Raw genomic sequence first — 26,830 nt, forward strand, 5'->3', positions numbered from 1 at the left:
TACTCCAGCCTGGGTGACAGAGCGAGATTCCTTCAAAAAAAAAGAAAGTCATTGTTAACAGATATGTTACAGGTAGGAAAACAAAATGATACATATTCTCTCAAGTTTGTTTTTTTTTTGTTCTTTTTTTTTTTTGAGACAGAGTCTCACTCTGTCACCCAGGCTGGAGTGCAATGGTGCGATCTCTGCTCACTGCAACCTCCGCCTCTTGGGTTCATTTGATTCCCCTGCCTCAGCCTCCCGAGTAGCTGGGATTACTGGCTAATTTTTTTTGTATTTTTAGTACAGACAGTTTCACCATGTTGACCAGGGTGGTCTCAATCTTCTGATCCTGTGATACACCCACCTCGGCCTCCCAAAGTGCTGGGATTATAGGCATGAGCCACTGTGCTCAGCCTGTTTGTTTTTTGTGGCAAAGTCTCGCTCTATTGCCCAGGCTGGAGTGCAGTGGCGTTATCTCAGCTCACTGTAACGTCTGCCTCCTGGGTTCAAGTGATTCTCATCCCTCAGCCTCATGAGTAGCTGGGATTACAGGTGCATGCCACCACACCTGGTTAATTTTTGTATTTTTAGTAGAGACGGGGTTTCACCATGTTGGCCAGGCTGGTGTTGAACTCCTGACCTCAAGTGATCCGCCCACCTCCGCCTCCCAAAGTGCTGAGAACAGGCGTGAGCCACGGCACCTGGCCAGACATAGGGTTTTATAAGAGCACTAATGTGGGAAAGTGGTCAGGGAAGGCTTTCCAGAAAAGATGACACCTAAACTGATCCTAAGTAATGTCTATATATTATCCAGTACACTCCTGACAAAGCGACTACATGAGAAAGGTCTTGATGCAAAAGACATCGTGGTGTTTGTGAGGAGGTAGAAGCAGTGTGAAGGTCCTGAAGCCTAAGTTCTGAGTCAAGAAGTAGCAAAAGACTGGCAGATAAGGGCCAGGACAAGGGTAGACCATATTTTCTGTAAATGAACATGGACTTTATCATGATATGAGGGTCCATGGAAAAGTTTTTAACAGTTGTGTGATCATAATCATCATGTTGTCCATAAGTTGCTCTGGATACTTTGTGGAAGTTAAATTCAAGAAACATGGGTAGAGACAGGAACACCAAAGCTTGACTGTTGCAGTTATCCAAGTTATATGGCCTAAATCTAGAGCATAGGATAGAGACAAAGGGATGGAGTAGGGAAAACCTTAAGTTAAAAGTACAGATTTTGGCGTTTAATAGATCTCCCTTTGAAGTCAGGAAATCAGAACAGCTGTTCTACTACCAATGGCAGTAGAAAGATTACGTTGGTAGTTAATAAATCTGTTTTGGAAATCCAAGCCATTTTTTCATGCCTTTTTTTTTTTTTTTTTTTTTTCCTATTTTTTTGAGACAGGGTCTCCTGTTGGCTCACTGCAGTCTTGACGGGGCTCCAGCAATCCTCCCATCTCAGCACCCCTGAATAGCTGAGACTACAGGTGTGTGCCACCATGCCTGCCTAATTTTTAACTTTTTTTGTAGAGACAAGGTCTCCCTGTGTTGTCAAGGCTGGTCTTGAACTCCTTGACTCAAGTGATTCTCTCACCTCAGCCTCCTAAATTGCTGGGATTATAGGCATGAGCCAACAAACCCAGCCCATTTTTTCATGTTTCAGCAAACACTGGACACTTGCTATGTACCAGTTATTGTGCTTGAGGCTGAGACTGCAAAGCTGTGATATAACTGTCAGAGTTAAGGCATTTTTAGTAATTTTTTTTCTTCTGTAAAATTGTTTTCCACAGGATTTGTGAAGATTGGCAGAATTTAAAATGGAAAGCACTGGAATCCTGCAGGACATTATACTAGTGTTTTTATTCTTTATCATGTTGTATGTAGGTATGCGGTGTATTTTCAGGATTAATAGAGTAGTTAAGAATACAGGTAGAGCCTGGTGAAGTGGCTCATGTCTGTAATCCCAGCACTTTGGGAAGCCAAGGTGGGAAGATCACTTGAGCCCAGGTGTTCAAGACCAGTCTGGGCAACGTAGGGGGAGACCCTTTCTCTACAAAAAAATAAAAAATAATAAAAATGAGCCAGACATGGTGTCATGCGCCTGTTTCTCAGCTACTCTGGAAGCCGAGGTGGGAGGATCACTTGAGCCTGGGAAGTCAGGCTCAGTTGCACCACTGCTCTCCAGCCTTGGAGTGAGCTGTAATTGCACCACTGCACTCCAGCCTTGGTGGCAGATGAAAGAGAGAGACCCTGTCTCTAAAAAAAAAAAAAAAAAAAGAGAATGTAGAATTTCAAGTCTACCATTTATTAACTGTGCGGCCTTGGTTATTTAACCCATCTCTTTGTTTCCATATCTATAAAACAGATGTTAATAGCACATCAACATAGGGTTGTTATGAGGCTTTAATGAGTTAATATATATGAAGTATTTAGGATAGTGCCTGAAACATAGTAAGTGTTGTATAAGTATGTGCTTAGATAGAAAGTAGGTAGAGAGTTAATGTCATCAGCTTATTCCACTCACAATAGGTTTCTAAGTGAAAGTCCACTTGAGATGGATTTGGTCAATCAGTATGCACATGTGTTTATTCTTTGCCTGGTGATAGAGGAATTTAAAAGTAGTAAAATCCTAGTTTCTGCTCTCAAATGACTTACTGAGAGGATGAGATGATACTATTTATTCATTTAATAAATAATAATGGAAGTCTATAATAAACAGTAAGAAGATACAAATGAGGGTTACTTATCTTCATAGTCTTGGCTCTATCATTAATTCCAAAATTCAAAACACTTTGAAAACTGAGCTTAGTTTTCATTAGGTTGTTACTAAAACTCATTTGGCAGTAACACCTGACCTGAAGTAACCTGAGGATATTTATAAACTTAATATGCTTACCTACATAGTGTGCCTATTCATAAGTTTGCTGCGAGAATATTGGTGTATTTGATCACAAGGTATTTGGTTTCCCTGCTGGAGATACTACATAATGTATTATGGTAGATGTACAATATATGAAAAATCTTGGCCAGGCACGATGGCTCATGCCTGTAATCCTAGCACTTTGGGAGGCTGAGGTGGGTGGATCACCTGAGGTTGGGAGTTCAAGACCAGCCTGACCAACATGGAGAAACCTCGTCTCTACTAAAAATACAAAATTAGCTGGGGTGGTGGTGCATGCCTGTAATCCCAGCTACTCGGGAGGCTTAGGTTGGAGAATCGCCTGAACCCAGGAGGTGGAGGTTGCGGTGAGCCGAGGTGGCGCCATTGCACTCCAGCATGGGCAACAAGAGCGAAACTCTGTCTTAAAAAAAAAAAAAAAAGATGAGGGAGGGAGGGAGGGAAGAGAGAGAGAGAAAGAAAGAAAATGACAGAAAAGAAATATCTCCCAAATTCTGAATTCCAAATATTTCTTTTTGGATTCAAACTTTTTGGATAAACAAATCATTGGTTGGTACTGTACATTATGTCACACTGTATAGAAAATATAGATAAGCAAAAATAATAAAACTTGCCTGTAAAATTAGAATCAGGCCAGGTGCAGTGGCTCATACCTGTAATCCTAGCACTTTGGGAGGCCAAGGTGAGAGGATTACTTGAGCTCAGGGATTTGAGCTGGGAAACATAATGAGACCTGGGAAACATAATGAGACCTCATCTCTACAAAATTTTTTTTAAAAATTAGCTGAGCTTAGTGACACATGCCTGTGTCTCAGCTACTTGGGAGGCTGAGACAGGAGGATTACTTGAACCGAGAGATGAAGGCTGCAGTGACCTGAGATCTCACCCCTGCACTCTACCCTTGGTGACAGCGAGACCCTGTCTCAAAAATAAAATAAAAATTAAAGTCCCTATGAGATATGTAATGCCTACTAGACTGGCTAAAGTGAGAAATATTGAGAACACCAAATGTTGGAGAAGAACTTTCATACTTCGATAGGAAGAGTGTAAAATAATAGAAATACTTTGGATAACTGTTTGGTACGTTCTTATGAAGGTAAACATACACTTACGACACTAACCAGCCTTATTACTCGTAGGTATTTTACTTAGAAGAAACAAAAACACATGTTCTCAAAAATTCCCTTTTTTTTTTTTCTTTTTTGAGACATGATCTCAGTCTGTCACCCAGGCTGGAGTGCAGTGGCGTGATCTTGGTTCACTGCATCCTCCTCCTCCCGGGCTCAAGTGATTCTCCTACCTCAGCCTCCCAAGTAACTGGGACCATAGGCACCTGCCATCACACCTGGCTAATTTTTGTATTTTTTATAGAGGCGGGGTTTTGCTATGTTGCCAAGGCTGGTCTCAAACTCCTGAGCTCAAGCAATCTGCCCTCCTCAGCCTCCCAAAATGTTGGGATTACAGGTGTGAGCCACTACGCCTGGCCCACAAAAATTCTTACACGGTAATAATGTTCATAGCATCTTTATTCATAATAGCCAGAAACTGGAAACAGGCAAGATATCCATTAACAGATAAAAGAACTATGGTATGCAATGGAACACAACTCAGCAATAAACAGGAATTAACTATTGACACATGTAACAATATTGATGAAACTCAAAAGAATCCAAACACAAGTATATATATACTGTATGATTTCATTTACATGAAATTCTAGAATATGCAAACGTAACCTCTGGTGATAGGAATCAGATCAGTGATTGTTTCTGGGTCGGGGCTGGGCCTTGACTGGGAAGGAGCATGAGAAAACATCCTTGGGTACTGGAAGTGTAAGTGGTGATAGGAGTGTGGTCATATAAGTATATGTATTTTTCAAAAATAGTACATTTAAGAATTCGTAAATTATAAAGCAATTTTTAAAAACCTTGAAATCTTACTACTTGGAGATAATCATATTTCAGCTTATATCAGCACTTTTTAAAAATGCATTTTTATAACATTTTTATAAATGAATCACAGTGCAAATGCTATTCAGTAATCTGATTTGTTTTATTCAAGTATATTGTAAACATGTCCTCATGACACAAATTTTTTTTTTTTTTTTGAGATGGAGTCTTGTTCTGTCACCCAGGCTGGAGGGCAGTGGTGTTATGATCTTGGCTCACTGCAACCTCCACCTCCCGGGTTCAAGCGACTCTTCTGCTTCAGCCTCCCAAGTAGGAGCATGCCTGGCTAAGTTTTGTATTTTTAGTAAAGACGGGGTTTCACCATATTGGCCAGGCTGGTTTCAAACTCCTGACCTTGTGATCTGTTCCCCTCGGCCTCCCAAAGTGCTGGGATTACAGGCGTGAGCCACCACGCCTGGCCTCAAAATCTTATATAATTATGGCTTTGTGGTTTTCTTTTAAAACAAGAGTCCCCTTCAAACTATTTGCTGCAAACCTAAGTGTAAAACAGATGAAAGCTGAGCTGCTCCAACTGAATGAGATGAAAGAAGAATGGTTGAATTATATGACCTTAAGATTCACTCTAGGTCTAAGAATACTTCTCTGTGTAGGAGAGTTGCAAGTGTCCCCTATACTCTGCTCCTTTACGTGTAATCTTTTTTCCATGATCCTGCTAATTGGGAAAATAATAACATTTATTTGGAGCATGTACTGTGGTCCAGGCTTTGTTCTAAGTGCTTTATGTGAATTAATTAATTTAATCTTCATATCAGCCTCACAAGGTAGCCTTTTATTCTCATTTACAAATGGGATAATGCAGTGGAATGAGATTGAATGATTTGCCCAAAGTCAGACAGTATGTAAATGATGGACCCCAGATTTGAACTCAGTCCATTTAGCTCCAGGGTTTACCACTGTACTCCAGCTACCTTTCCAAATAAACGGAATCATTTTGCTTTGTACGTATGAAAAGATAGCTTTCTGTGGTAATTTTGCCTTTTATATTTGTCTAGAGCTAGCCAACATGGAAGAAGATGCCAGATCAGCTGGAGTTGCTACCTTTGTTCTCCAAGAAGAATTTGATAGATATTCTGGCTATTGGTGGTGTCCGAAAGCTAAAACAAGTAAGGGGGTTCAAATAATGTATTATGGATCATTTTAAAGTATTATAAGATTCAACTGTCAGTTAAGTGCAGATTCTAAATCTTGGTTAATAGATTTGAAAGTGGATAATAGATTCCAAAGTGATGATGATTGATTCATGCCAGTAGTTACTTAAAATATATAGTTTAGCCAGGCGCGGTGGCTCACGCCTGTAATCCCAGCACTTTGGGAGGCTGAGGCGGGCGGATCACAAGGTCAGGAGATCGAGACCACGGTGAAACCCCGTCTCTACTAAAAATACAAAAAATTAGCCGGGCGCGGTGGCGGGCGCCTGTAGTCCCAGCTACTCAGGAGGCTGAGGCAGGAGAATGGCGTAAACCCAGGAGGCGGAGCTTGCAGTGAGCCGAGATCGCGCCACTGCACTCCAGCCTGGGCGACAGAGCGAGACTCCGTCTCAAAAAAAAAAAAAAAAAAAATATATATATATATATAGTTTAGGCCAGGCGCAGTGGCTAACACCTGTAATCCCAGCACTTTGGGAGACTAAGGCAGTCGGATCACCTGAGGTCAGGAGTTCGAGACCAGCCTGGCTAACATGGTGAAACCCCATTTCTAATAAAAATACAAAAAATTAGCGGGGCGTGGTGGCACGCACTTGTAATCCCAGCTACGCGGGAGGCTGAAGCAGGAGAATCGCTTGAACCCAGGAGACGGAAGTTGCAGTGAGCTGAGATCGTACTATTGCACTCCATCTTGGGCACTGAGAGCGAAACTCTGTCTCAAAAATCTGTAGATTATAACCAGGCGCAGTGGCTCAACGCCTGTAATCCCAGCACTTTGGGAGGCCGAGGCGGGTGGATCACGAGATCAGGAGATCGAGACCATCCTGGCTAACACAGTGAAACCCCGCCTCTACTAAAAATTAAAAAAAAAAAAATTAGCCGAGTGTGGTGGCGGGTGCCTGTAGTCCCAGCTACAGGGAGGTTGAGACAGGAGAATGATGTGAACCTGGGAGGCGGAGCTTGCAGTGAGCCGAGATCGTGCCTCTGCACTCCAGCCTGGGCGACACAGTGAGACTCCGTCTCAAAAAAAAAAAAAAAAATGTAGATTATATTTCATCATAATGAAGTCTAGTAAAAACAATTGTATTGTGGTTTAATGCCTCTGGCCCCTCAATTCTCTTTGCCAGTTTTTCTCCTAAAGGCTGGTCTTGGTAATGCTGGCAGCATTGGTGGCAAAATAAAAAATACCACACCTTGGCCAGGCGCAGTGACTCACACATGTAATCCCAGCACTTTGGGAGGCTGAGGTGGGCGGATCATGAGGTCAGGAGATCGATACTATCCTGGCCAACATGGTGAAACCCCATCTCTACTAAAATACAAAGAATTAGCTGGGTGTGGCGGTGCACACCTGTAGTCCCAGCTACTCGGGAGGCTGAGGCAGAAGAATCAATTGAACCTGGGAGGTAGAGATTGCAGTGAGCCAAGATCGTGCCACTGCGTTCCAGCCTGGCGACAGAGCGAGACTCAGTCTGAAAAACAAACAAACAAAAAAACACACCTTAATGTGTTGCTATAAAAATTTGACTAGAGAGTCTGTTAAACAGATGATCAAATCAGTGTATGAATGGATAGGATAAAAGGGAACAAATTCCTCCCTTTCTTGGGGCAAATTCACAAATACCTCACTCTCTGAGAAACAGCTCACTAAAGCTTGGCTTTCAAACTTTTTGACCATGATCCAGTTAGAAGTGTACTTGTATTGTGGCCTAATACATATACTGTATAGATAAAACTGAAAACAAATTTCAAGAAGCAATACTTATTCTTTTTTTTTTTTGAGACATAGTCTCTCTCTTGTCGCCCAGGCTGGAGTGCAGTGGCACAATCTCAGCTCACTACAAGCTCCGCCTCCCAGTTCAAGCCATTCTCCTGCCTCTCAGCCTCCCAGGTAGCTGGGACTACAGGCGCCCGCCACTGCGCCCGGCTAATTTTTTGCATTTTTAGTAGAGACGGGGTTTCACCTTGTTAGCCAGGATGGTCTCAATCTTCTGACCTCATGATCCACCCACCTCGGCCTCCCAAAGTGCTGGGATTACAGGCGTGAGCCACTGCCCCCGGCCGCAATACTTATTCTTATGTGTAATACTCCCTGATACTGTTATGTTGGGTTTTTTTGTTTTTGGGTTTTTTGTTTTGTTTTTTTTGAGGCGGGGTCTCTGTTGCCCAGGCTGGAGTGCAGTGGTGCAATCTCAGCTCACTGCAAACTCTGCCTCCCGGGCTCAAGCAATCCTCTCACCTCAGCCTCCCAAGTACCTGGGACTACAGGCGCAAGCCACTACACACAGCTAATTTTTATATTTTTTTGTAGAGATGGAGTATTACCATGTTGCCCAGGGTGTGGTTTGTGTGTTATATTTTTAAAAATACTGATTGTGACCCATTAATAGATTTCATGACCTACTCATGGTTTGGAGCTAGCAGTCTGAATGCATCTCTAAGAGACCCTGAAAAATACTTGTAAGCCATGTCTTGGATTTGGACATTTTATTTTAAGATGTGAAATGTTTTGTTGTATTTGTTAGAACACGATTTTGACATGAATAGAGAAACTATTCAAAATAACTGAACTGTATTTAGTACTTATGTTTTTAATGGGAAATATTATAAATGTAATTAAATATTTCATTTTTCAACAAAGAATGCATTTTATGGTATGTAAGAATGAAGTCCTTCAAAAATGTTTTTCCCTGTTTTAAAAATATGTATACATATCATCTCCAGTTGTTTTCCCTCCAAAAGAAGTGGCTTAACAATAACTCACCTTGCTGCTACAAAGACTAGTGATATTTTCCTACAAAACAGGTAGCGTATTTTATACATAAGTTATTCTTCACTATAAGAAATCTGATACTAGAAGGAACGGTTGGTTATGACTACTTTCTGGAATAATTATTCTAAATTTTCAATATCTAAATTTCTTTTAAGCTCCCAGTGGTGGTAAAATTCTTAGAATTCTATATGAAGAAAATGATGAATCTGAGGTGGAAATTATTCATGTTACATCCCCTATGCTGGAAACAAGGAGGGCAGATTCATTCCGTTATCCTAAAACAGGTACTGTACTCCATTGGCATTTATATTCACTCATTTCCTCTTTCCAAATAAGATTCTGTAGTCATCCAAAGGTGTAGTCAATGACATTGGTCATTTCCAGCCTTATTTATGATGGGTTGTTCACTGGGTATCACAAAAATAGATTTTGAATTAAAGAGTGATCGTTTTTTATGCTTTTCAAAGGTAGGGATGTCCACATAATTGATTTCCTCAAGGAATGAATTAGAGGGTATCTTTGCACCAGGCGTGGTAGCTCATGTCTGTAATCCCAGCACTTTGGGAGGCTGAGGCGGGTGGATCACTTGAGGTCAGGAGTTTGAGACCAGCCTGACCAACATGGTGAAACTCCATCTTTACTAAAAATGCAGAATTAGCCAGGCGTTTTGGTGCATGCCTGTAATCCCAGCTAATTGGGAGGCTGACGCAGAATAATTGCTTGAACCCAGGAGGCAGAGGTTGTAGTGAGCCGAGATCACACCATTGCCTTCCTGGGCAACAAGAGTAAAAGTCTGTCTCAAAAAAAAAAAAAAAGAAAAAGGAGAAGGTGTCTTTGCTAGCAAATACAGATTTTTAAGTGATACTGTTCATAATAAGTGATTTTTTTTCCCCATTTTGCTGCTTACAGCATTTCAATTGTGAAAATAATACGTATTTTCACTTTATTTCATTCGGACTCTTTTCAGCCTGGTTGGTTTTTTTTTTATTCTTTAAAAATTTTATTTCAATAGTTTTTGGGGAACAGGTGGTTTTCGGTTACATGGATAAGTTCTTTAGTGGTGATTTCTGAGATTTTGGTGCACCCATCACCCAAGCAGTGTACACAGTACCCAATGTGTAGTCTTTTATTCCTCACCCCCCTCCCACCCTTCCTCTGGAGTCCCCAGAGTCCTTTATATCATTCTTATGCCTTTGTGTCCTCATAGCTTAGCTCCCACTTATCAGTGAGAGCAATGATACTTGGTTTTCCGTTCTTGAGTTACTTCACTTAGAATAATGGTCTCCAGCTCCATCCAGGTTGCTGTGAATGCCATTATTTTGTTCCTTTTTGTGGTTGAGTAGTATTCCATGTTGTTGTATATATACTACATTTTTAAAATCCACTTGTTGGTTGATGGGCAAGCCCCTTATTTTTATTTTACTTTTTTAAGACAGTGTCTTGCTCTGTCATCCAGGCTGGAGTGCAGTGGCGTGATCTTGGCTCACTGAAGCCTCTGCCTCCAGGGTTCAAATGATTGTCCTCCCTCAGCCTCCTGAGTAGCTGGGATTACAGGTGCCTACCACCAAGCCCGGATGATTTTTGTATTTTTAGTAGAGATGGTGTTTCACCACTCCTGACCTGAAGGGATCACCTCGGCCTCCCAAAGTGCTGGGATTACAGGTATGAGCCGCCGCACCTGGCCAAACCCCTTATTTTTTGATATTCAAAAAGTATGAATTTGAGATGGGGCTCTGAGATTCTTGTGCAGTAAAGCTCTGACCATCTACATTATTCTTTTTCATTTTTTTCTTGAGACAGTCTCTCTCTGTTGCCAAGGCTGGAATGCAGTGGTGTGATCTTGGCTCACTATACCTCCATCTCCTGAGCTCAGGCCATTTTCCCACCTTAGCCTCCTGAGTAGCTCGACCAGCCTGGTGCAGTGTGTACCACTGCACCCGGCTAATTTTTGTTTTTTGTTTTTTTGCTTTTTTGTTTTTGTTTGTTTTTGTTTTTGTTTTTGTTTTTTTGCTCTGTCATCCAGGCTGGAGTGCAATGGCGCGATCTCGGCTCACTATAACCCCCGCTTCCCAGGTTCAAGTGATTCTCCTGCCTCAGCCTCCCAAGTAGCTGCGATTACAGGTGCCTGCCACCACGCCTGGCTAATTTTTGTATTTTTAGTAGAGACAGGGTTTCACCATGTTGGCCAGGCTGGTCTCGAACTTCTGATCTCGTGATCCACCTGCCTCAGGCTCCCAAAGTGTTGGGATTACAGGCGTGAGCCACTGCACCCAGCCGTTTTTTTCGTGTTGTTTGTTTTTTTGAGACAGAGTCTCGCTCTGTCGCCCAGGCTGGAGTGCAGTGGCGCGATCTCAGCTCACTGCAACCTCCGCCTCCCAAGTTCAAGCAATTGTCCTGCCTCAGCCCCCTGAGTAGCTAGGATTACAGGTGCGTGCCACCACGCCTGGCTAATTTTTGTATTTTTAGTAGAGATGGGGTTTCACCATGTTGGTCAGGCTGGTCTCACACTGACCTCAGGTGATCCACCTGCCTCGACCTCCCAAAGTGCTGGGATTACATGCGTGAGCCACTGCGCCCTGCCTAATTTTTGTATATTTTGTAGAGATGGGGTTTTACCATGTGAGCCAGGCTGGTCTTGAATTCCTGAGCTCAAGTGATCCGCCTGCCTTGGCCTCTCAAAGTGCTGGGATTACAGGCGTGAGACACTGTGCCTGGCATATACTTTACTCTTGACTTAACTAAAGTGTAAAGAGAATTGATCTGGCAAAATTAATTTGAGTCATTTTGGATAAGCATTACTATTCATTTATATCTCTTTCTTTTTTTTTTTTTTTTTTTTTTGAGACGGAGTCTCGCTCTTGTTACCCAGGCTGGAGGGCAGTGGTGCAATGGCAGCTCACTGCAACCTCTGCCTCCCAGGTTCAAGTGATTCTCCTGCCTCAGCCTCCCAAGTAGATGGGATTACAGACGCACACCACCACGCCTGGCTAATTTTTGTATTTTTAGTAGAGATGGAGTTTCACCATGTTGGCCAAGGTGGTCTGAAACTCCTGACCTCAGGTGAGCCACCTGCCTCAACCTGCCAAAGTACTGGGATTACAGGCATGAGCCACCGCACCCGACCTATACATTATTCTTGACTTAACTAAAGTGTAAAGAGAATTGATCTGGCAAAATTAATTTGAGCAATTTTGGATAAACATTACTATTCATTTATGTCTCTTTCTAAAGGTACAGCAAATCCTAAAGTCACTTTTAAGATGTCAGAAATAATGATTGATGCCGAAGGAAGGGTAAGTATAAAATGCTGAGTTGACCTTCTGTGTCATTTGACTAATCTGTTCAGCCCAGTAGGGTTCTTTGATACACTTTTTTATTTTTGGACTTACTGAACTTGCTGAGATATCTGTGGATCATGATTTTAGACTGACCTAATTTTTTACTTACAAATCATCCTGCTGGTTCATAAGATGGGAATATGGGGATATGCATATTAACCACTCCTTTCCAGTAGTTTTTCTGTTTGCCTTTATTCTCCAGATTAATGTTAAAAGAAAAAAAAAGGTAGTTATTGACTGGTTACCTTTTGTGGTGGGTAGATGTCCGTGGTGCATTAAATATCCCACAGTGGCCAGGCGTGGTGGCTCAAGCCTGTAATCCCAGCACTTTTGGAGGCTGAGACAGGCAGATCACGAGGTCAGGAGATGGAGACCATCCTGGCTAACATGGTGAAACCCCGTCTCTACTAAAAAATACAAAAAAAAACTAGCCGGGCGAGGTGGCGGGCGCCTGTAGTCCCAGCTACTCGGGAGGCTGAGGCAGGAGAATGGCGTAAACCCGGGAGGCAGAGCTTGCAGTGAGCCGAGATCCGGCCATTGCACTCCAGCCTGGACGACAGGGCGAGAGACTGTCTCCAAAAAAAAAAAAAAAAAATCCCACAGTTGACTTGTACTACAGCTTTCCGTTTCAACAGCCAAATGCTTATAAGCTGCGTGCACACAAGACTAGCTAAAAAACAGTATTCTCTTCTAGACTTTTTTGGGGTTTTTTTGAGTTTAAGAGTGGAGGTTTAACAGGCAAAAGAGAAAAGAGGATAGCTTTCTCTCCTGCAGAGAGAGAGAGGCTCCTGAGTCAGTCTTCCTCTTCTAGACTTTTTTAAAAACAGCTTTACTGAGATATATAACTCACATGTAATATGATTTATTTAAAGTTTAAAATTTAGTGGCTGTTGGTATATTCACAGAGTTTTGCAACCATTACCACAGGCAGTTTTAGAACATTGTTATTACCTCAAAAAGATACCCTATACTTCTAAGCCATCATCCTCCAACCTCCTCATATCCCCCAGCACTAGGCAACCTTTTTTTTTTTTTTGGAAATGGAGTTCCGCACTGTCACCCGGGCTGGAGTGCAGTGGTGCAATTCTCGGCTCACTTCAACCTCTGCCTTCTGGGTTCACGTGATTCTCCTGCTTCAGCCTCCCGAGTAGTTGGAATTACAGGCACACACCACCACACCCAGCTAATTTTATGTATTTTTAGTAGAGACAGGGTTTCACTATGTTGACCAGACTGGTGTCAAACTCCTGACCTCATGATCTGCCCACCTTGGCCTTCCAAAGTGCTGGGATTACAGGCATGAGCCACCGCGCCCAGCCTAGGTAACCATTAATCTACTTTCTATCTCTATAAATTTGCCTATTCTGGACATTTCATATAAGTGGAATCATACAATATGTAGTTTGGTCTCCTTGACTTAGATTGCTTTCAAGGTCCATCCATGTTGTACCATGTATCAATACTTCATTTATTTTTAATTGATGAATAATACCTTTATATGGATATACCATGTTGTGTTTATCAGGTGATGAACATTTCGATTGTTTCTGTTTTATGGCTATTAAGAATAATGCTGCCATGAGTATGTATGTAACAGTTTTTGTGTGGGCTTACGTTTTTATTTTTCTGGAGTATATACCTACAAGTAGAATTGTTGAGTCATTTGATGACTATTTTTTTAACCTTTTGTGGAACTAAAGTGTTTTTCCAAAGTGGCTGCACTATTTTATTTTATTTTATTTTATTTTATTTTATTTTATTTTATTTTTTGAAGAAAGTGTCCAGCCTGCCTAATATGGTAAAACCCCTCTCTACTAAAAATACAAAAAAAGAGAAAGGTCTCACTTTGTCACCCAACCTGGAGTACGGTGACACAGTCCCACTCAGCCCAGCCTTAACCTCTCAGGCTCAAGTGATCCTCCTGCCTCCGCCTTCTAAGTAGCTGGGACTACAGGCACATACTACCATGCCCAGCTCGTTTTATTTTTTGTAGCGACAGGATTTCCCTGTGTTGCCCAGGCTGGTCTTGAACTCCTGGGCCCACGTGATCCTCTCACTTCAGCCTCCTGAAGTGCTAGGATTACAGGTGTGAGCCACCACACTCAGCATGCACTATTTTATATTCCAACCTCCTCATATCCCCCAGCACTAGGCAACCTTTTTTTTTTTTTTGAGATGGAGTTTCGCACTGTCACCCGGGCTGGAGTGCAATGGTGCGATTCTCGCCTCACTTCAACCTCTGCCTTCTGGGTTCATGTGATTCTCCTGCTTCAGCCTGTATGAGATTTCCAGTTTCTCCACGTTATCACCAACACTTCTTGTTGTCCATTATATTTATTATAGCCATTCGATTGTGGGTTTTTTTTTTTTTTTTTGAGATGGAGTCTCACTCTGTCACCCAGGCTGGAGTGCAGTGGTGCGATCTCTGCTCACTGCAAGCTCCACTTCCCGAGTTCATGCCATTCTCCTACGTCAGCCTCCGAAGCAGCTGGGACTACAGGTGCCCACCACCACGTCCAGCTAATTTTTTTATATTTTTAGTAGAGATGGGGTTTCACGTTATTAGCCAAGATGGTCTTGATCTCCTGATGTCGTGATTCGCCTGCCTCGGCCTCCCAAAGTGCTGGGATTACAGGCGTGAGCCACCGCGCCTGGCTGCTGTTGTGTTTTAAGTGGTATCTCGTGGTTTTGATTTATATTTCTCTGATGGCTAACGATGTTGGGAATCATTTTCTGTGTTTATTAGCCATGTATATATTTTCTTTGGAAGACTGTCTATTCAGATCCTTTGCAGTTTTTAAAAATTATTTATTTTTTACTGTGTGTTTGTTAGACTTTTAAAAGAAAAAAGTTTGCTTATCCGGCCGGGGCTATTTCTTTAATATATTACACAAATGGGCCGAGCACGGTGGCTTATGCCTGTAATCCCAACTGTTTGGGAGACAGGCAGATCACTCAGGTCAGGAGTTCGAGACCAGCCTGGCCAACATGGTAAAACCCCGTCTCTACTAAAAATACAAAAATTAGCTAGGCGCAGTGGCACATGCTTGTAATCCCAGCTACTCAGGAGGCTGAGGCAGGAGAATCACTTAAACCCAGGAGAGAGAGGTTGCAGTGAGTTGAGATGGTGCCTGGGCAACAGAGTGAGACTCTATCTCAAAAAAACAAAAAACCCCACCATATATACATAATTACAAATATATATATTATACAAATATATTTTAGGCTGGGCACACTGGCTCATGCCTGTAATCCTAGCATTTTGGGAGGCCAAGGCAGGAGGATCACTTGAACCCAGGAGTTTGAGACTAGCCTGGGCAACATAGGGAGACTCCATCCCTACAAAAAATTTAAAAATTAATATTTTATTTAATTTTATTACAAGCACACACCTTACCTGTAGTCTCAGCTACTCAGGAGGTTGAGGCAGGAGGATCACTTGAGCCTGGGAAATTGCAAAGGCAGTAAGCTGTGATCAGGCCACTACATTCCAGCCTGGACAACAAAATGAGACCTTGTCTCAAATATATATATATGCACACACACACATATGTATAAATAAAATATGATTACTGTGTGTGTGTATATATATATTTCTAGGTGAAATATAGGGAATTAGGGACTATTATTTTTCTGGATACCCGAGTTTAAGGTGATTAAAACTTGATTTTACCAGTTATTATCAAGTGTTCTGTTAGTATCAACTATCAAAGAAATAGACTTTTAGGATGTGTTAAAAGTGCTTAGAACTTTTTTAGGCACAAAAAGTGAGTACCAGTATAGGTAACCCAGAATTTACTACTGGTTTTGTTATATCCTTTGTGCCTTTTTAATACCTAACTCTGGGAAAATTTCCTGCTTTTTGGATAATTGTTAAAGTAGACTAGCAAGCTAATTATTTATCTAAATCTTCTATAACTAGATTCTTTTTTTTTCTTTTTTAATAGATTATGGATGTCATAGATAAGGAACTAATTCAACCTTTTGAGATTCTATTTGAAGGAGTTGAATATATTGCCAGAGCTGGATGGACTCCCGAGGGAAAATAGTGCGTATGTTAAATTGTTACTTCTTTATAACTAATTTAGGATCCAGAGCTTTGGAATATTTGTGCTGTTAGGTTTGCCTTGTAGTTGGAGCTGCCTTCACATGTAAATTTGCAGTACAGTTATTACTGCACAAGGCATTTTTCTTGAATTAAGTGGATTTGTGCATTTGTAACCCTATAAGCATAGGTGCACTGCAGTTTAATTCTGTCTGTATACTCAGCCAGTTATGGTTCACAGTGTTATTTGTGATTAAATTATATGACTTGAAGGCTCACACATAAATGTATATTTTTAAAAATTGTATAATTGTAGAGCTTTATATGAGGATTATTAAAAATAAATAGTTTCTGTGTCTCAGGTAGACAGCAGGAGTTTCACAAGACTGGCATTTGTTGACATTGATACTAAAGGGAGAAAACTTTTTTTTTGAGTCAGGGTCTCGCTCTGTCACCCAGGCTGGAGTGCAGTGGTGCAGTCATGGCTCACTGCAGCCTCAACCTCCCCGGCTAAAGCTATCCTCCTGAGTAGCTGGGACTACAGGGACATGCCACCATGTCCAGCTAATTTTTTTCATTTTTTGTAGAGACGATGTCTCATTATTTTGCCAGGTTGGTCTCAAAACTCGTGGGCTCTAGTGATCCTCGTTTCAGCCTCCCAAAGTGCCGAGATTACAGGTGTGAACCACTGCACTTGGCAGAACTTTTGTTTATATAGACAGGGTCTCTCTCTCTGTCACCCAGAGTGTAGTGCAGTGGCATGATCGTAGCTTACTGTAATCTTGAAATCCTGGCCTCAAGCAGACCTCTCACCTTGACCTCCCAAAGTGCTGGGATTATAGGCTCATGCCAGCCTACAGGGATAAAACACTTTCACTGGTCAACTGTGGTTTTGGACATTTCAAGAAAACCACTTTTTATAAATTCTATTGAAGCTTAAAGTGTATTTTTAATTAACTATTTGTAAGTGATAATTTAATATACACTAAAGCAGTTCTTTCATTGTGATTATAGATATAATTGATAGGTGCCAAATGAGATATAGAGGATTCTTTTTCCGATAGCTTGCTTTATTTCTGGTTCTTCTCTTTTATTTATTTAAATAGTGCTTGGTCCATCCTACTAGATCGCTCCCAAACTCGCCTACAAATAGTGTTGATTTCACCTGAATTATTTATCCCAGTAGAAGATGATGTTATGGAAAGGCAGAGACTCATTGAGTCAGTGCCTGACTCTGTGACGCCACTAATTATCTATGAAGAAACAACAGACATCTGGATAAATGTATGCATTTTTTCCTGTACTTGTTTAAATATTTTCTCAGAATGCTAAAGCAAATGAAGTTATATAGCAAACTATCAAAATGCTTTTTTTTTTATTTTAAAGGGACCATGTTATTTCTTTAGTATGAACAATTCCAATTCGAGTGATGGTTCCAGAATGGAATGGTTTGTATTTAATAGATAGAAAGTAGGTGCCATTGAAATGACATCTCCTTGGCCTCAGATTTGTTCCTGGAGATAACAGATATTAAATACACAGCCTCATCAGTGCTTCTGAGAGGACTTCATGAGTCTGGTCTAGAAAAGACTTTCTCTTTTATGTTGGCAAACTGTACCAAAATGTACCAATTTTTAATTGAATTTTGAATTTTCCAATTTAGCAGAAAAGTTTAAGATACAAAATAAATAAAGCCATTTCACTTCCTAGCTGAATATAAGTTTAAGCTTCATATGATTTGCCTATAAATACCTGTTTTCCCCTGAACTATTAGAAAAATTCTCTTCGGAAAACAAAAGTAAAAAAAAAATTTACCTCATTTTTCTGTAACAAGATTTATTTTATTAAACAAACCTTGTGCCATGTTTCAAGGATTATAGAGATGTTGAGTAAGAAAAAACTTTTCATCATATTTTCCTTTTTACTCCATTTGAAAACATTTACTTTTCAGTGGATGAAGTCTTTGACTAAAGTAAAATAAATCTGAAAGCCCCAAGCAAAATTTATTACTGTAAATACAGCATTCCTGTGGCACTGATGGTTATTTATATTTCAAAGTATATTTATCAAGTAATTTTTCTTATAGCCTAATTGAATTATGTAGTATTTTCATAATCTGTATAGTAAATTTAGCTATTCATTTTACAGATCCATGACATCTTTCATGTTTTTCCCCAAAGTCACGAAGAGGAAATTGAGTTTATTTTTGCCTCTGAATGCAAAACAGGTTTCCGTCATTTATACAAAATTACATCTATTTTAAAGGAAAGCAAATATAAACGATCCAGTGGTGGGCTGCCTGCTCCAAGTAAGAAATCCATTTTATTTTAAAAAAAGAAAAAATGTTGGAAGCAGAAGGTGGGAGGGACAGGGGAATGTATCTTTTGCATGCTTTGTAAGCATCAAATACTTGCTTCATTAAACTTAATATGTAAGTTAAACAAAAATATAAATACATGTATGTGTAAAAAACACAGGACAAAGTTCTTAATGGATTGACACGTATTATAAAGTATTAATAGTGAATAATCTGTAAGTAGCAGGATTACTGATTTTTACTTTCTACTTTTGCTTTGACTGCAATTTTTAATTTGTTTAAAGTGAGCCCATTTAGAAAAAACTATTTTTGGCTGGGTGCAGTGGCTCACACCTGTAATCCCAGCACTTTGGGAGGCCGAGGCAGGCGGATCACCTGAGGTCAGGAGTTTGAGACCAGCCTGGCCAACATGGCGAAACACCATCTCTACTAAAAAATGCAAAAATGAACCGGGCGTGGTAGTGTGCACCTGTAGTCCCAGCTTACTCGAGAAGCTGAAGCAGAAGAATCGCTCGAACCCAGGAGGCGGAGGTTGCAGTGAGCCAAGATCATGCCACCGCGCTCCAGTTGGGCGACACAGCAAGACTCCGTCTCAAAAGAAAAAAAAAAAGACAACACTATTTTTTAAATGTTATGTAATTATTAGATATTTTTACACACTAGGTGTTTCTTATACTGTGCACATCTACACTGGAGTTAATTTATAGTTATAGGTCTTTGGATTGATATAATTATGTTGCCCAAAGTAAAATTAAATATTATATCAGCTGAAGTTAATTTTTCTTTAAAAAGTGGTTTTCCTGTCGAGCACGGTGGTTCACGCCTGTAATCCCAGCACTTTGGGAGACTGAGGCGGGCGGATCACTAGGTCAGGAGATCCAGACCATCCTGGCTAACATGGTGAAACCCCATCTCTACTAAAAATACAAAACATTAGCCAGGCGCGGTGTCGGGCGCCTGTAGTCCCGGATACTTGGGAAGCTTAGGCAGGAGAATGGCATGAACCTGGGAGGCAGAGCTTGTAGTGAGCCAAGATCGCGCCACTGCATTCTAGCCCGGGCGACAGAGCTAGACACCGTCTCAAAAAAAAAAAAAAAAAAAAAGGTGGTTTTCCTTAAGTGGTGGTTTTTCATCTGGAAAATATGATTCAGAATGGATGCATAAGCGTAGAAAAAGTGAATGGATACATAGAACACTTTTCCTGGGTTTTCCTAAAACCAAGTTACAGTTCTCAACTGTAATAATATAGTTTGTTTTAGAATAGGAGGCACTTTATGGTAAGTTATGTTGTATGCTTAACTCCATTTGTAACTTAACAGATTCAGCATGGCCCTTTTTAAAAATTGTGGAAGAGGGCCAAGCGTGGTGGCTCATGCCTGTAATCTCAGCACTTTGGGAGGCCAAGGTGGGTGGATCACAAGGTCAGGAGATCGAGACCATCCTGGCTAACATGGTGAAACCCTGTGTCTACTAAAAATACAAAAAAAAAAAAAAAAAAAAGGTGGGCATGGTGGCAGGCGCCTTTAGTCCCGGCTACTCGGGAGGCTGAGGCAGGAGAATGGCGTGAACCCGGGAGGCAGAGCTTGCAGTGAGCTGAGATCGCGCCACTGCATTCCAGCCTTGGTGACAAGCAGGAGACTCCCTCTCAAAAAAAAAAAAAAAATTTTTGTGGAAAAATGTACATAACAAGATTTAGCATTGTGACCATTTTTCCATTTTTAAGGGTAGAGTTTAGTGACATTGAGTATATTTATATATTTTTTTAATTAATTAATTAATTTATTTTTTTGAGACAGAGTCTCACTCTGTCACCCAGGCTGGAGTGCAGTGGTGCTATCTCAGCTCACTGCAACCTCAGCCTCCCAGGTTCAAGCAATTCTTCTACCTCAGCCTCCTGAGTAGCTGGAATTACAGGTGTGCGCCACCATACCTGGCTAATTTTTGTATTTTTAGTAGAGACAGGGTTTCACTATGTTGGCCGAGCTGGTCTCGAACTCCTGACCTCATGTGATTCACCAGCCTTGGCCTCCCAAAATGCTGGGATTACAAGCGTGAGCCACTGCACCCAGCTGATTATGTTCATATTGTGCAACCATCACCACCATCAGTCTCCAGAATTTTTTTCATCTTCCAAAACTGAAACTACCCATTAAACAGTCACTTTCTATTACCCCCTTACCCCCAGCCTCTGGCAGCCACTTTCTGTCTCTGTGAATGTAACTACTCTAGATGTCTTATTTAAGTGGAGTCATACAGTTTTTGTCCTTTTTTTGACTGGCTTATTTACTTAGCATAATACCCTCAAGTTTCATCCATTTTGTAGTGCATGTCAGGATTTCCTTCCTTTTTAGGGCTGAGTAAGATTTCGTTGTACGTATATACCACGTTTTGTTTATCTGTTCGTCGGCACTGGGGGATTGGTTCTACCTTTTGGCTATTGTGAATAATGCTGCTGTGGACATGGGTGTACAAGTATCTGTTCCTGTCTCTGCTTTCAGTTCTTTTGGGTATGTACTCAAAAGTGGAATTTTCTGGATCATACGGTAATTCTATTTTCAGTTTTTTGAGGGGCTACCATACTGTTTTCCATGGGAGCTACATCATTGAAACACCAATGGTCGTGGCTACTGCTGCCCCATTTTACATTCCCACTAACAGTGCACAGGGTTTTAATTTGTCTACATTCTGGATGATACTTGTTATATTCTGCTTTTTAAATAATAGCCATCTTAGTCTTTCTTGCTGCAAGTCATCCTCCTTTACCTTCATATCTACTTCATTTCCTTCTTCCTCCTCTTTGCTTTCTTAAGAGCTGTAATGTAAAACAGTTAGTATTTATCTATGTTAATCTTGTAATTTCTGTCTATAGTATTTAAAGTACTAAATTGATTTTTTAATTTTTTTGTGCTCCTTGAGTTTACAATTTTTTAAAAAACTTACGTGAAAGCCTAGGAAAGTCACTAGTACTGTCTCTCCTCCTAGGCCTGTCATCACCTGTCACTCCCCACAGCAATAGATACAAGCAGTGAGGAAAAGAGAAATGATTTTCCCTTTTTAAGCTGTTCCTATAGGCCACTGAGAGAGCCTTGTCAAGACAAACGCTCATAAAAACAAATGAGTGCTGGGTGTGGTGGCTCACGCCTATAATCTCAACACTTTGGGAGGCTGAGGCAGGCAGATTGTTTGAGTCCAGGAGTTTGAGACTAGCCTAGGCAACATGGCAAAACCCTGTCTCTACAAAAAAAGACAAAAAAAAAAAAAAACTAACCAAGTGTGGTGGCATGAACCTGTAGTCCTAGCTACTTGGGAGGTTGAGGTGGGAGGATCACCTGAGCCTGGGGAGGTCAAGGCTGCAATGAGCTGTGATCGTGCCACTGCACTGTAGCCTGGGCAACAGAGCAGAACAGGAAGAAAACAAAAACAAAACGAATGGGACATGTTGACATTTACTATGGTAAACACTTACCTGGGTAATTGTTTGGCAAATGAAGAACAATTGTATTAAACATTTTCTTTTGTGGGTTTTAAAGTAGTTTGTTGCACTTTTAGAAGAAATGCCTTATTGAAATAGCTGATATGGCTACCTCAGAAGTGCCAGGGAGTCAAGCCAGTCCTAACTCAGTGCCTTTGGATTGCACCAGGCTGGTTTTAATGCCTTTATGGCCAGTCGTGTGATGGTCTTTGTGGGAGTGAGACAGGGACCCCAGCCCTGCAGCTCTGGACCCTGGCTCCCTAAATGCCATAATAACATATATTTGAGTGGCAAAGCTGTACCCCTCACAGTGGCCAAGAGCCAGTTCTCCTGTTCCTCCAAAGCCCAGACTCAGAAGATAAAGCTGGCTCGGGGCAGCAGCCGACCCAACTTCCACCTAGCACTGGGGTGGAATAGAGGTATTTGGGTCTCTCTAGCCTGTAAATGTCATACTTTCAACTAACTACTGAGTTTGGGGTTGGGGGGAGTATCCTGGCAGAAATATCACTGCATTGCCCTGGACCTCCTTTTTTACCCCAGTGTCTAAGGTACAAGAGTACAAGTAAGAAGGCCGACCAGCACCTTTAACACTGACTTTATTTATTTTTAAATCTGAAAATATCTTGGGAAAGTTTTACAAAAAGAAAAAAAGAAATCAACAGAAACAAGTTATGGAAAAAAAACAAAAAGAAAAGAAATGCTTTGTCAATCCATTAGACTTCTTTGTTTGTCTAACCAAAGGTTCAAGAATACAGGTGCTTTTGAGTTTTCTTCTGGCTTTGCCAAAAAATCTCTTTGCTATTTTTGCATTATCTAAATAGATCATTCCATTATTATTCCAATTATTGTAAAGACTCATAACTTGGATTGTTTTTTTAACTGTAGAGTTTTTTTTATTGAAGTGAAATTCATAAAACATTAAGTTAACCATATAAAAATAAACAATTCAGGCCCATGCCTGTAATCCCAGTATTTTGAGAGGCCAAGGCGGGAGGGCTTTAGGCCAGCAGTTCAAGACCAGCGTGGGCAATATAGTGAGACCTCATTGCTACCAAAAATAATAATTTGCTGGGTTTAGTGGTGTCTAGTCCTAGCTACTCAGGAGGCTGAGGTAGGAGGAAAGCTTGAGCCTAAGAGGCGAAGGCTGCAGTGAGCTGTGATCATGCTGCTGCACTCCAGCCTCAGGAACAGAGTGAGACTCTGTCTCCAAAAAAATAAAAAATAAAAATAAGCAATGCAGTGGCATTTAGTACATTCACAATGCTGTGTAACCTCTGTCTAGTTCAAAAACATTTTTATTACTCCAAACATAACTTTTTGGAAAAAAGAGCTTAGAGTACTGTTCTTAATTGTTTCATTTGCTAATAGTCTGGTATAATGTACTGAATTATAATTATATTTATCTTCAGGTGATTTCAAGTGTCCTATCAAAGAGGAGATAGCAATTACCAGTGGTGAATGGGAAGTTCTTGGCCGGCATGGATCTAATGTATGTTATTTTATTCTACTGATATGTTTGGTCAGTATTACTGTGTGAATGCAGTGCTAAAAATGAGTGTAATTTAATATGACCCCGGTATTTTTTTTTCCGAGACAGAGTCTTGCTCTGTCGCCCAGAGCTGGAGTGCAATGAGTGGGGTGATCTCGACTCACTGCAACTTCCGCCTCCCGGGTTCAAGCAGTTCTCCTGCCTCTGCCTCCCAAGTAGCTGGGATTATAGGCAGGTGCCACCACACCCGGCTAACTTTTTTGTATTTTTAGTAGAGACGGAGTTTCACCATGTTGGCCAGGCTGGTCTCAAACTCCTGACCTCGTGATCTGCCCGCCTCGGCCTCACTTTACAAGGCGTGAGCCACTGTGCCCAGCCAACCCCAGTATTTTTAAAATACTAAGTTAGGGCCTAAAATTACTCACATTGTTGAAAAGAAATAATCTTAGTTTAAATTATAAATCTCATTTATTTTATAGCTCTTTTATAGATGTGTTCCTAAAGGTTATTTTCTTTTCTTTTTTGTGAGACAGGGTCTTGCTCTGTCACCCTGGCTGTAGTGCAGGGCACAATCATGGCTCACTGCAGTCTCAACCTCCCAGGCTGACGATCCACCCACTTCAGCACCTGGAGTAGCTGGGACTACGGGTGTACACCACCACAAGCTAATTTTTAAATTTTTGGTAGAGATAGGGTCTCATATATATTGACTGGGCTGGTCTCAAACCTAAACATCTACTACGCCTAAACATCTACTACTTGCCCCTACGTTTATCAGTTTTCTTTCATGTCATGTGTACTTGTGATACGTTAGTTTGTCTTTCTCTCTTCTCTATTTTCTTTTTCTTTTTTTTTTTTTTTTGAAATGGAGTCTCACTCTGTAGCCCAGGTTGGAGTGCAGTGGCATGATCTTGGCTTACTGCAACTTCCACCTCCTTGGTTCAAGCAATTCTGCTGCTTCAGCCTCCCGAGTAGCTGGGATTACAGGCATACACCACCATGCTCGGCTAATTTTTGTATTTTTAGGAGAGACAGGATTTCGCCATGTTGGCCATGCTGGTCTTGAACTCTAAGGCTCAAAGGATCCTCCCACCTTGCCACCTCCCAGGCATGAGCCACCGTGTCCTGCTCACCATTTTCTTTTCTTTTTTGAGACAGGGTCTGACTTTGTTGCCTAGGCTGGAGTGCAGTGGCACAATCTTGGCTCACTACAACCTCTGCCTCCTGGGCTCAAGCCATCCTCCCACCTCAGCCTCCCAAGTAGCTGAGACTACAGGCACACACCACCACACCCAGCTAATTTTTGTATTTTTTGTAGACAGGGTTCCGCCATGTTGCCCAGGCCGGTCTCAAACTCCTGAGCTAAAGCATTTCACCCGCCTCGGCCTCCCAAAGTGCTGAGGTTACATGTGTGAACCACCACGCCTGGCCAAGCCCACCATTTTAAAATGTATTGTTGCTCATTGATGAGAAAGGGACATATTCATAGTTTTAGAGCCTAGCAAAAGTTGTAAGTTAGCATATGGTTTGAAAAGTGACTTAAAAATCTATTACAGACTACTTGTATCTACATTATAAATTGCATTTACTGCCTGGGCACAGTGGCACACACCTATAATCCAGCCCTTTGGGAGATGAAGGCTGGAGAATTGCTTGAGGCCAAGAGTTCAGTAACAGTTTGGGCAACATATAAGACCCTGTCTCTGCCAAAAATTAAAAAAAAAAAAATTAGCTGGGCGTGGTGATGCACACCTGTAGTTCTAGCTAGTTGGGAGGCTGAGGCAGGAGAATCGCTTGAGTGCAGGAAGTCCAGGCTGCAAATGAATTGTGATCATATCACTGCACTACAGCCTGGCTGAAAGAGTGATACTCTGTCTCAAAAATAAATAAATAAATAAATAAATAAATAAATAAATAAATTGCATTTACTTCTTCTGAAGTAGTGATTGTCTTTCATTCATCTGTTTATCTTACCCCACAAATTTAAACTTTAATCCACCACCTGCAAAGAGTGATGGGCATTTATACAGAGCTTACTTAGATTGATAAGGAAAAGGAAGGAAGTCCACCCTCTGTTTTATTCTCAGTACCAATTCAGTGAATTCTTTAAAGAAAAAAAAATTGCCTTTTTGAAGTACCTTGCATTTGTTGCAGCTGTCACTTGGATGATCATATTCATGAGATGCCTAGGGACTCCATCCTGTATGTGTGTGACACATACAGTTGAGGTATGCTGCCAGGATTTAGTGAAGGCCTAAGTGTGGTTTCCTCAAATTGACAGGAATATTTATTGAAGGATTATGTTTACTGACTACTATAAAAATCACTTGTAGTTTCTAAAGTGATTAAGGAGACATAATGAAGATCCAGATCCCAGGTTTGTTTTTGTTAGTAAAAACTTTAGAGTATCTGCTGGGCATGGTAGCTCAAACTTGTAGTTCCAACACTTTGGGAGGCCAATGTTGGGAGATCACTTATGCCCAGGAATTTGATACCAGCTTGGACAACATAGTGAGACTCTGTCTCTGCAAATAAAATTTTTAAATTAGACAGGCATGGTGGGGCATACCTGTAATTGCAGCACTTTGGGAGGCCAAGGCAAGAGGATGGCTTTAGCCCAGGAGTTTGAGGTCAGCCTGGGTAACATAGGCAGACTCCATCTCTACCAAAAAAAAAAAGTCAGGCTGGTGATGGTGGTGCATGCCTGTAGTCCCAGTAACTAAGGAGGCTGAGTGGGGAGGATTGCTTTAGCCTGGGAGGTTGAGGCTGCATTGAGCTGTGACCACAATACTGTACTACTGTACTATAGCCTGGGTGTCAGAATGATACCTGCCTCAAAACAGCAGCAACAACAAACACTTTAGGGTATCAAGATGGACCTTTAAAGTCTCATTTCCACTGAGATCCTCACGTGGCCTTCTTGTTATATATCCAAATATATTTTTGGGTTTTATTTTTGTTTCCAAATATTTTTTTCTGTTGAAGGACCTTGGATGTTACTGTCACCTGAGAAAAAACTCTTATTGTGGAATTCTGGGTTCTGAAAACAGAAAACTACACTGATGTAAATTTCATGCTATGTGATGGTTGAAGGATAAGAGTCATTACATAATGCTGAGGGAACCCCAATAATTGTAATTGCATACATCTGATCCTTATTTGAGCCACCTAAACATCTACTACTTGCCACTATGTTTATCAGTTTTCTTTCATGTCATATTTGCTTGTGATACATTGATACGTTAGTCTGTTTTTCTCTCTATTTTCCCTCTTTTTTTTTTGAGATGGAATCTCACTCTGTCGCCCAGGTTGGAGTATAGTGACATGATCTCGGCTTACTGCAACTTCTGCCTCCTGGGTTCAAGCATTGCTGCTTCAGCCTCCCAAGTAGCCGGGATTACAG

The 26,830-nt window shown here is 41.1% G+C and overlaps 1 protein-coding gene across 7 annotated transcripts in view; it reads left to right on the top strand.

Moving 5' to 3' along the window:
- Window positions 1-26,830, top strand: part of LOC105493006 (dipeptidyl peptidase 8) — an 87,221-nt gene that overhangs the window by 33,677 nt on the left and 26,714 nt on the right. For all 7 annotated transcript variants that reach the window (XM_071101196.1, XM_071101194.1, XM_071101195.1 and 4 more), the window contains 7 exons: window positions 5,841-5,951; window positions 8,922-9,050; window positions 11,998-12,059; window positions 16,052-16,152; window positions 17,256-17,433; window positions 18,298-18,457; window positions 23,348-23,427. In XM_071101196.1, the coding sequence (XP_070957297.1) occupies window positions 5,841-5,951; window positions 8,922-9,050; window positions 11,998-12,059; window positions 16,052-16,152; window positions 17,256-17,433; window positions 18,298-18,457; window positions 23,348-23,427 (821 nt within the window). The remainder of the gene's footprint in view (window positions 1-5,840; window positions 5,952-8,921; window positions 9,051-11,997; window positions 12,060-16,051; window positions 16,153-17,255; window positions 17,434-18,297; window positions 18,458-23,347; window positions 23,428-26,830) is intronic.

The sequence above is a fragment of the Macaca nemestrina genome, chromosome 7 (genome assembly GCF_043159975.1).
Source record: "Macaca nemestrina isolate mMacNem1 chromosome 7, mMacNem.hap1, whole genome shotgun sequence".
Taxonomy (NCBI): domain Eukaryota; kingdom Metazoa; phylum Chordata; class Mammalia; order Primates; family Cercopithecidae; genus Macaca; species Macaca nemestrina.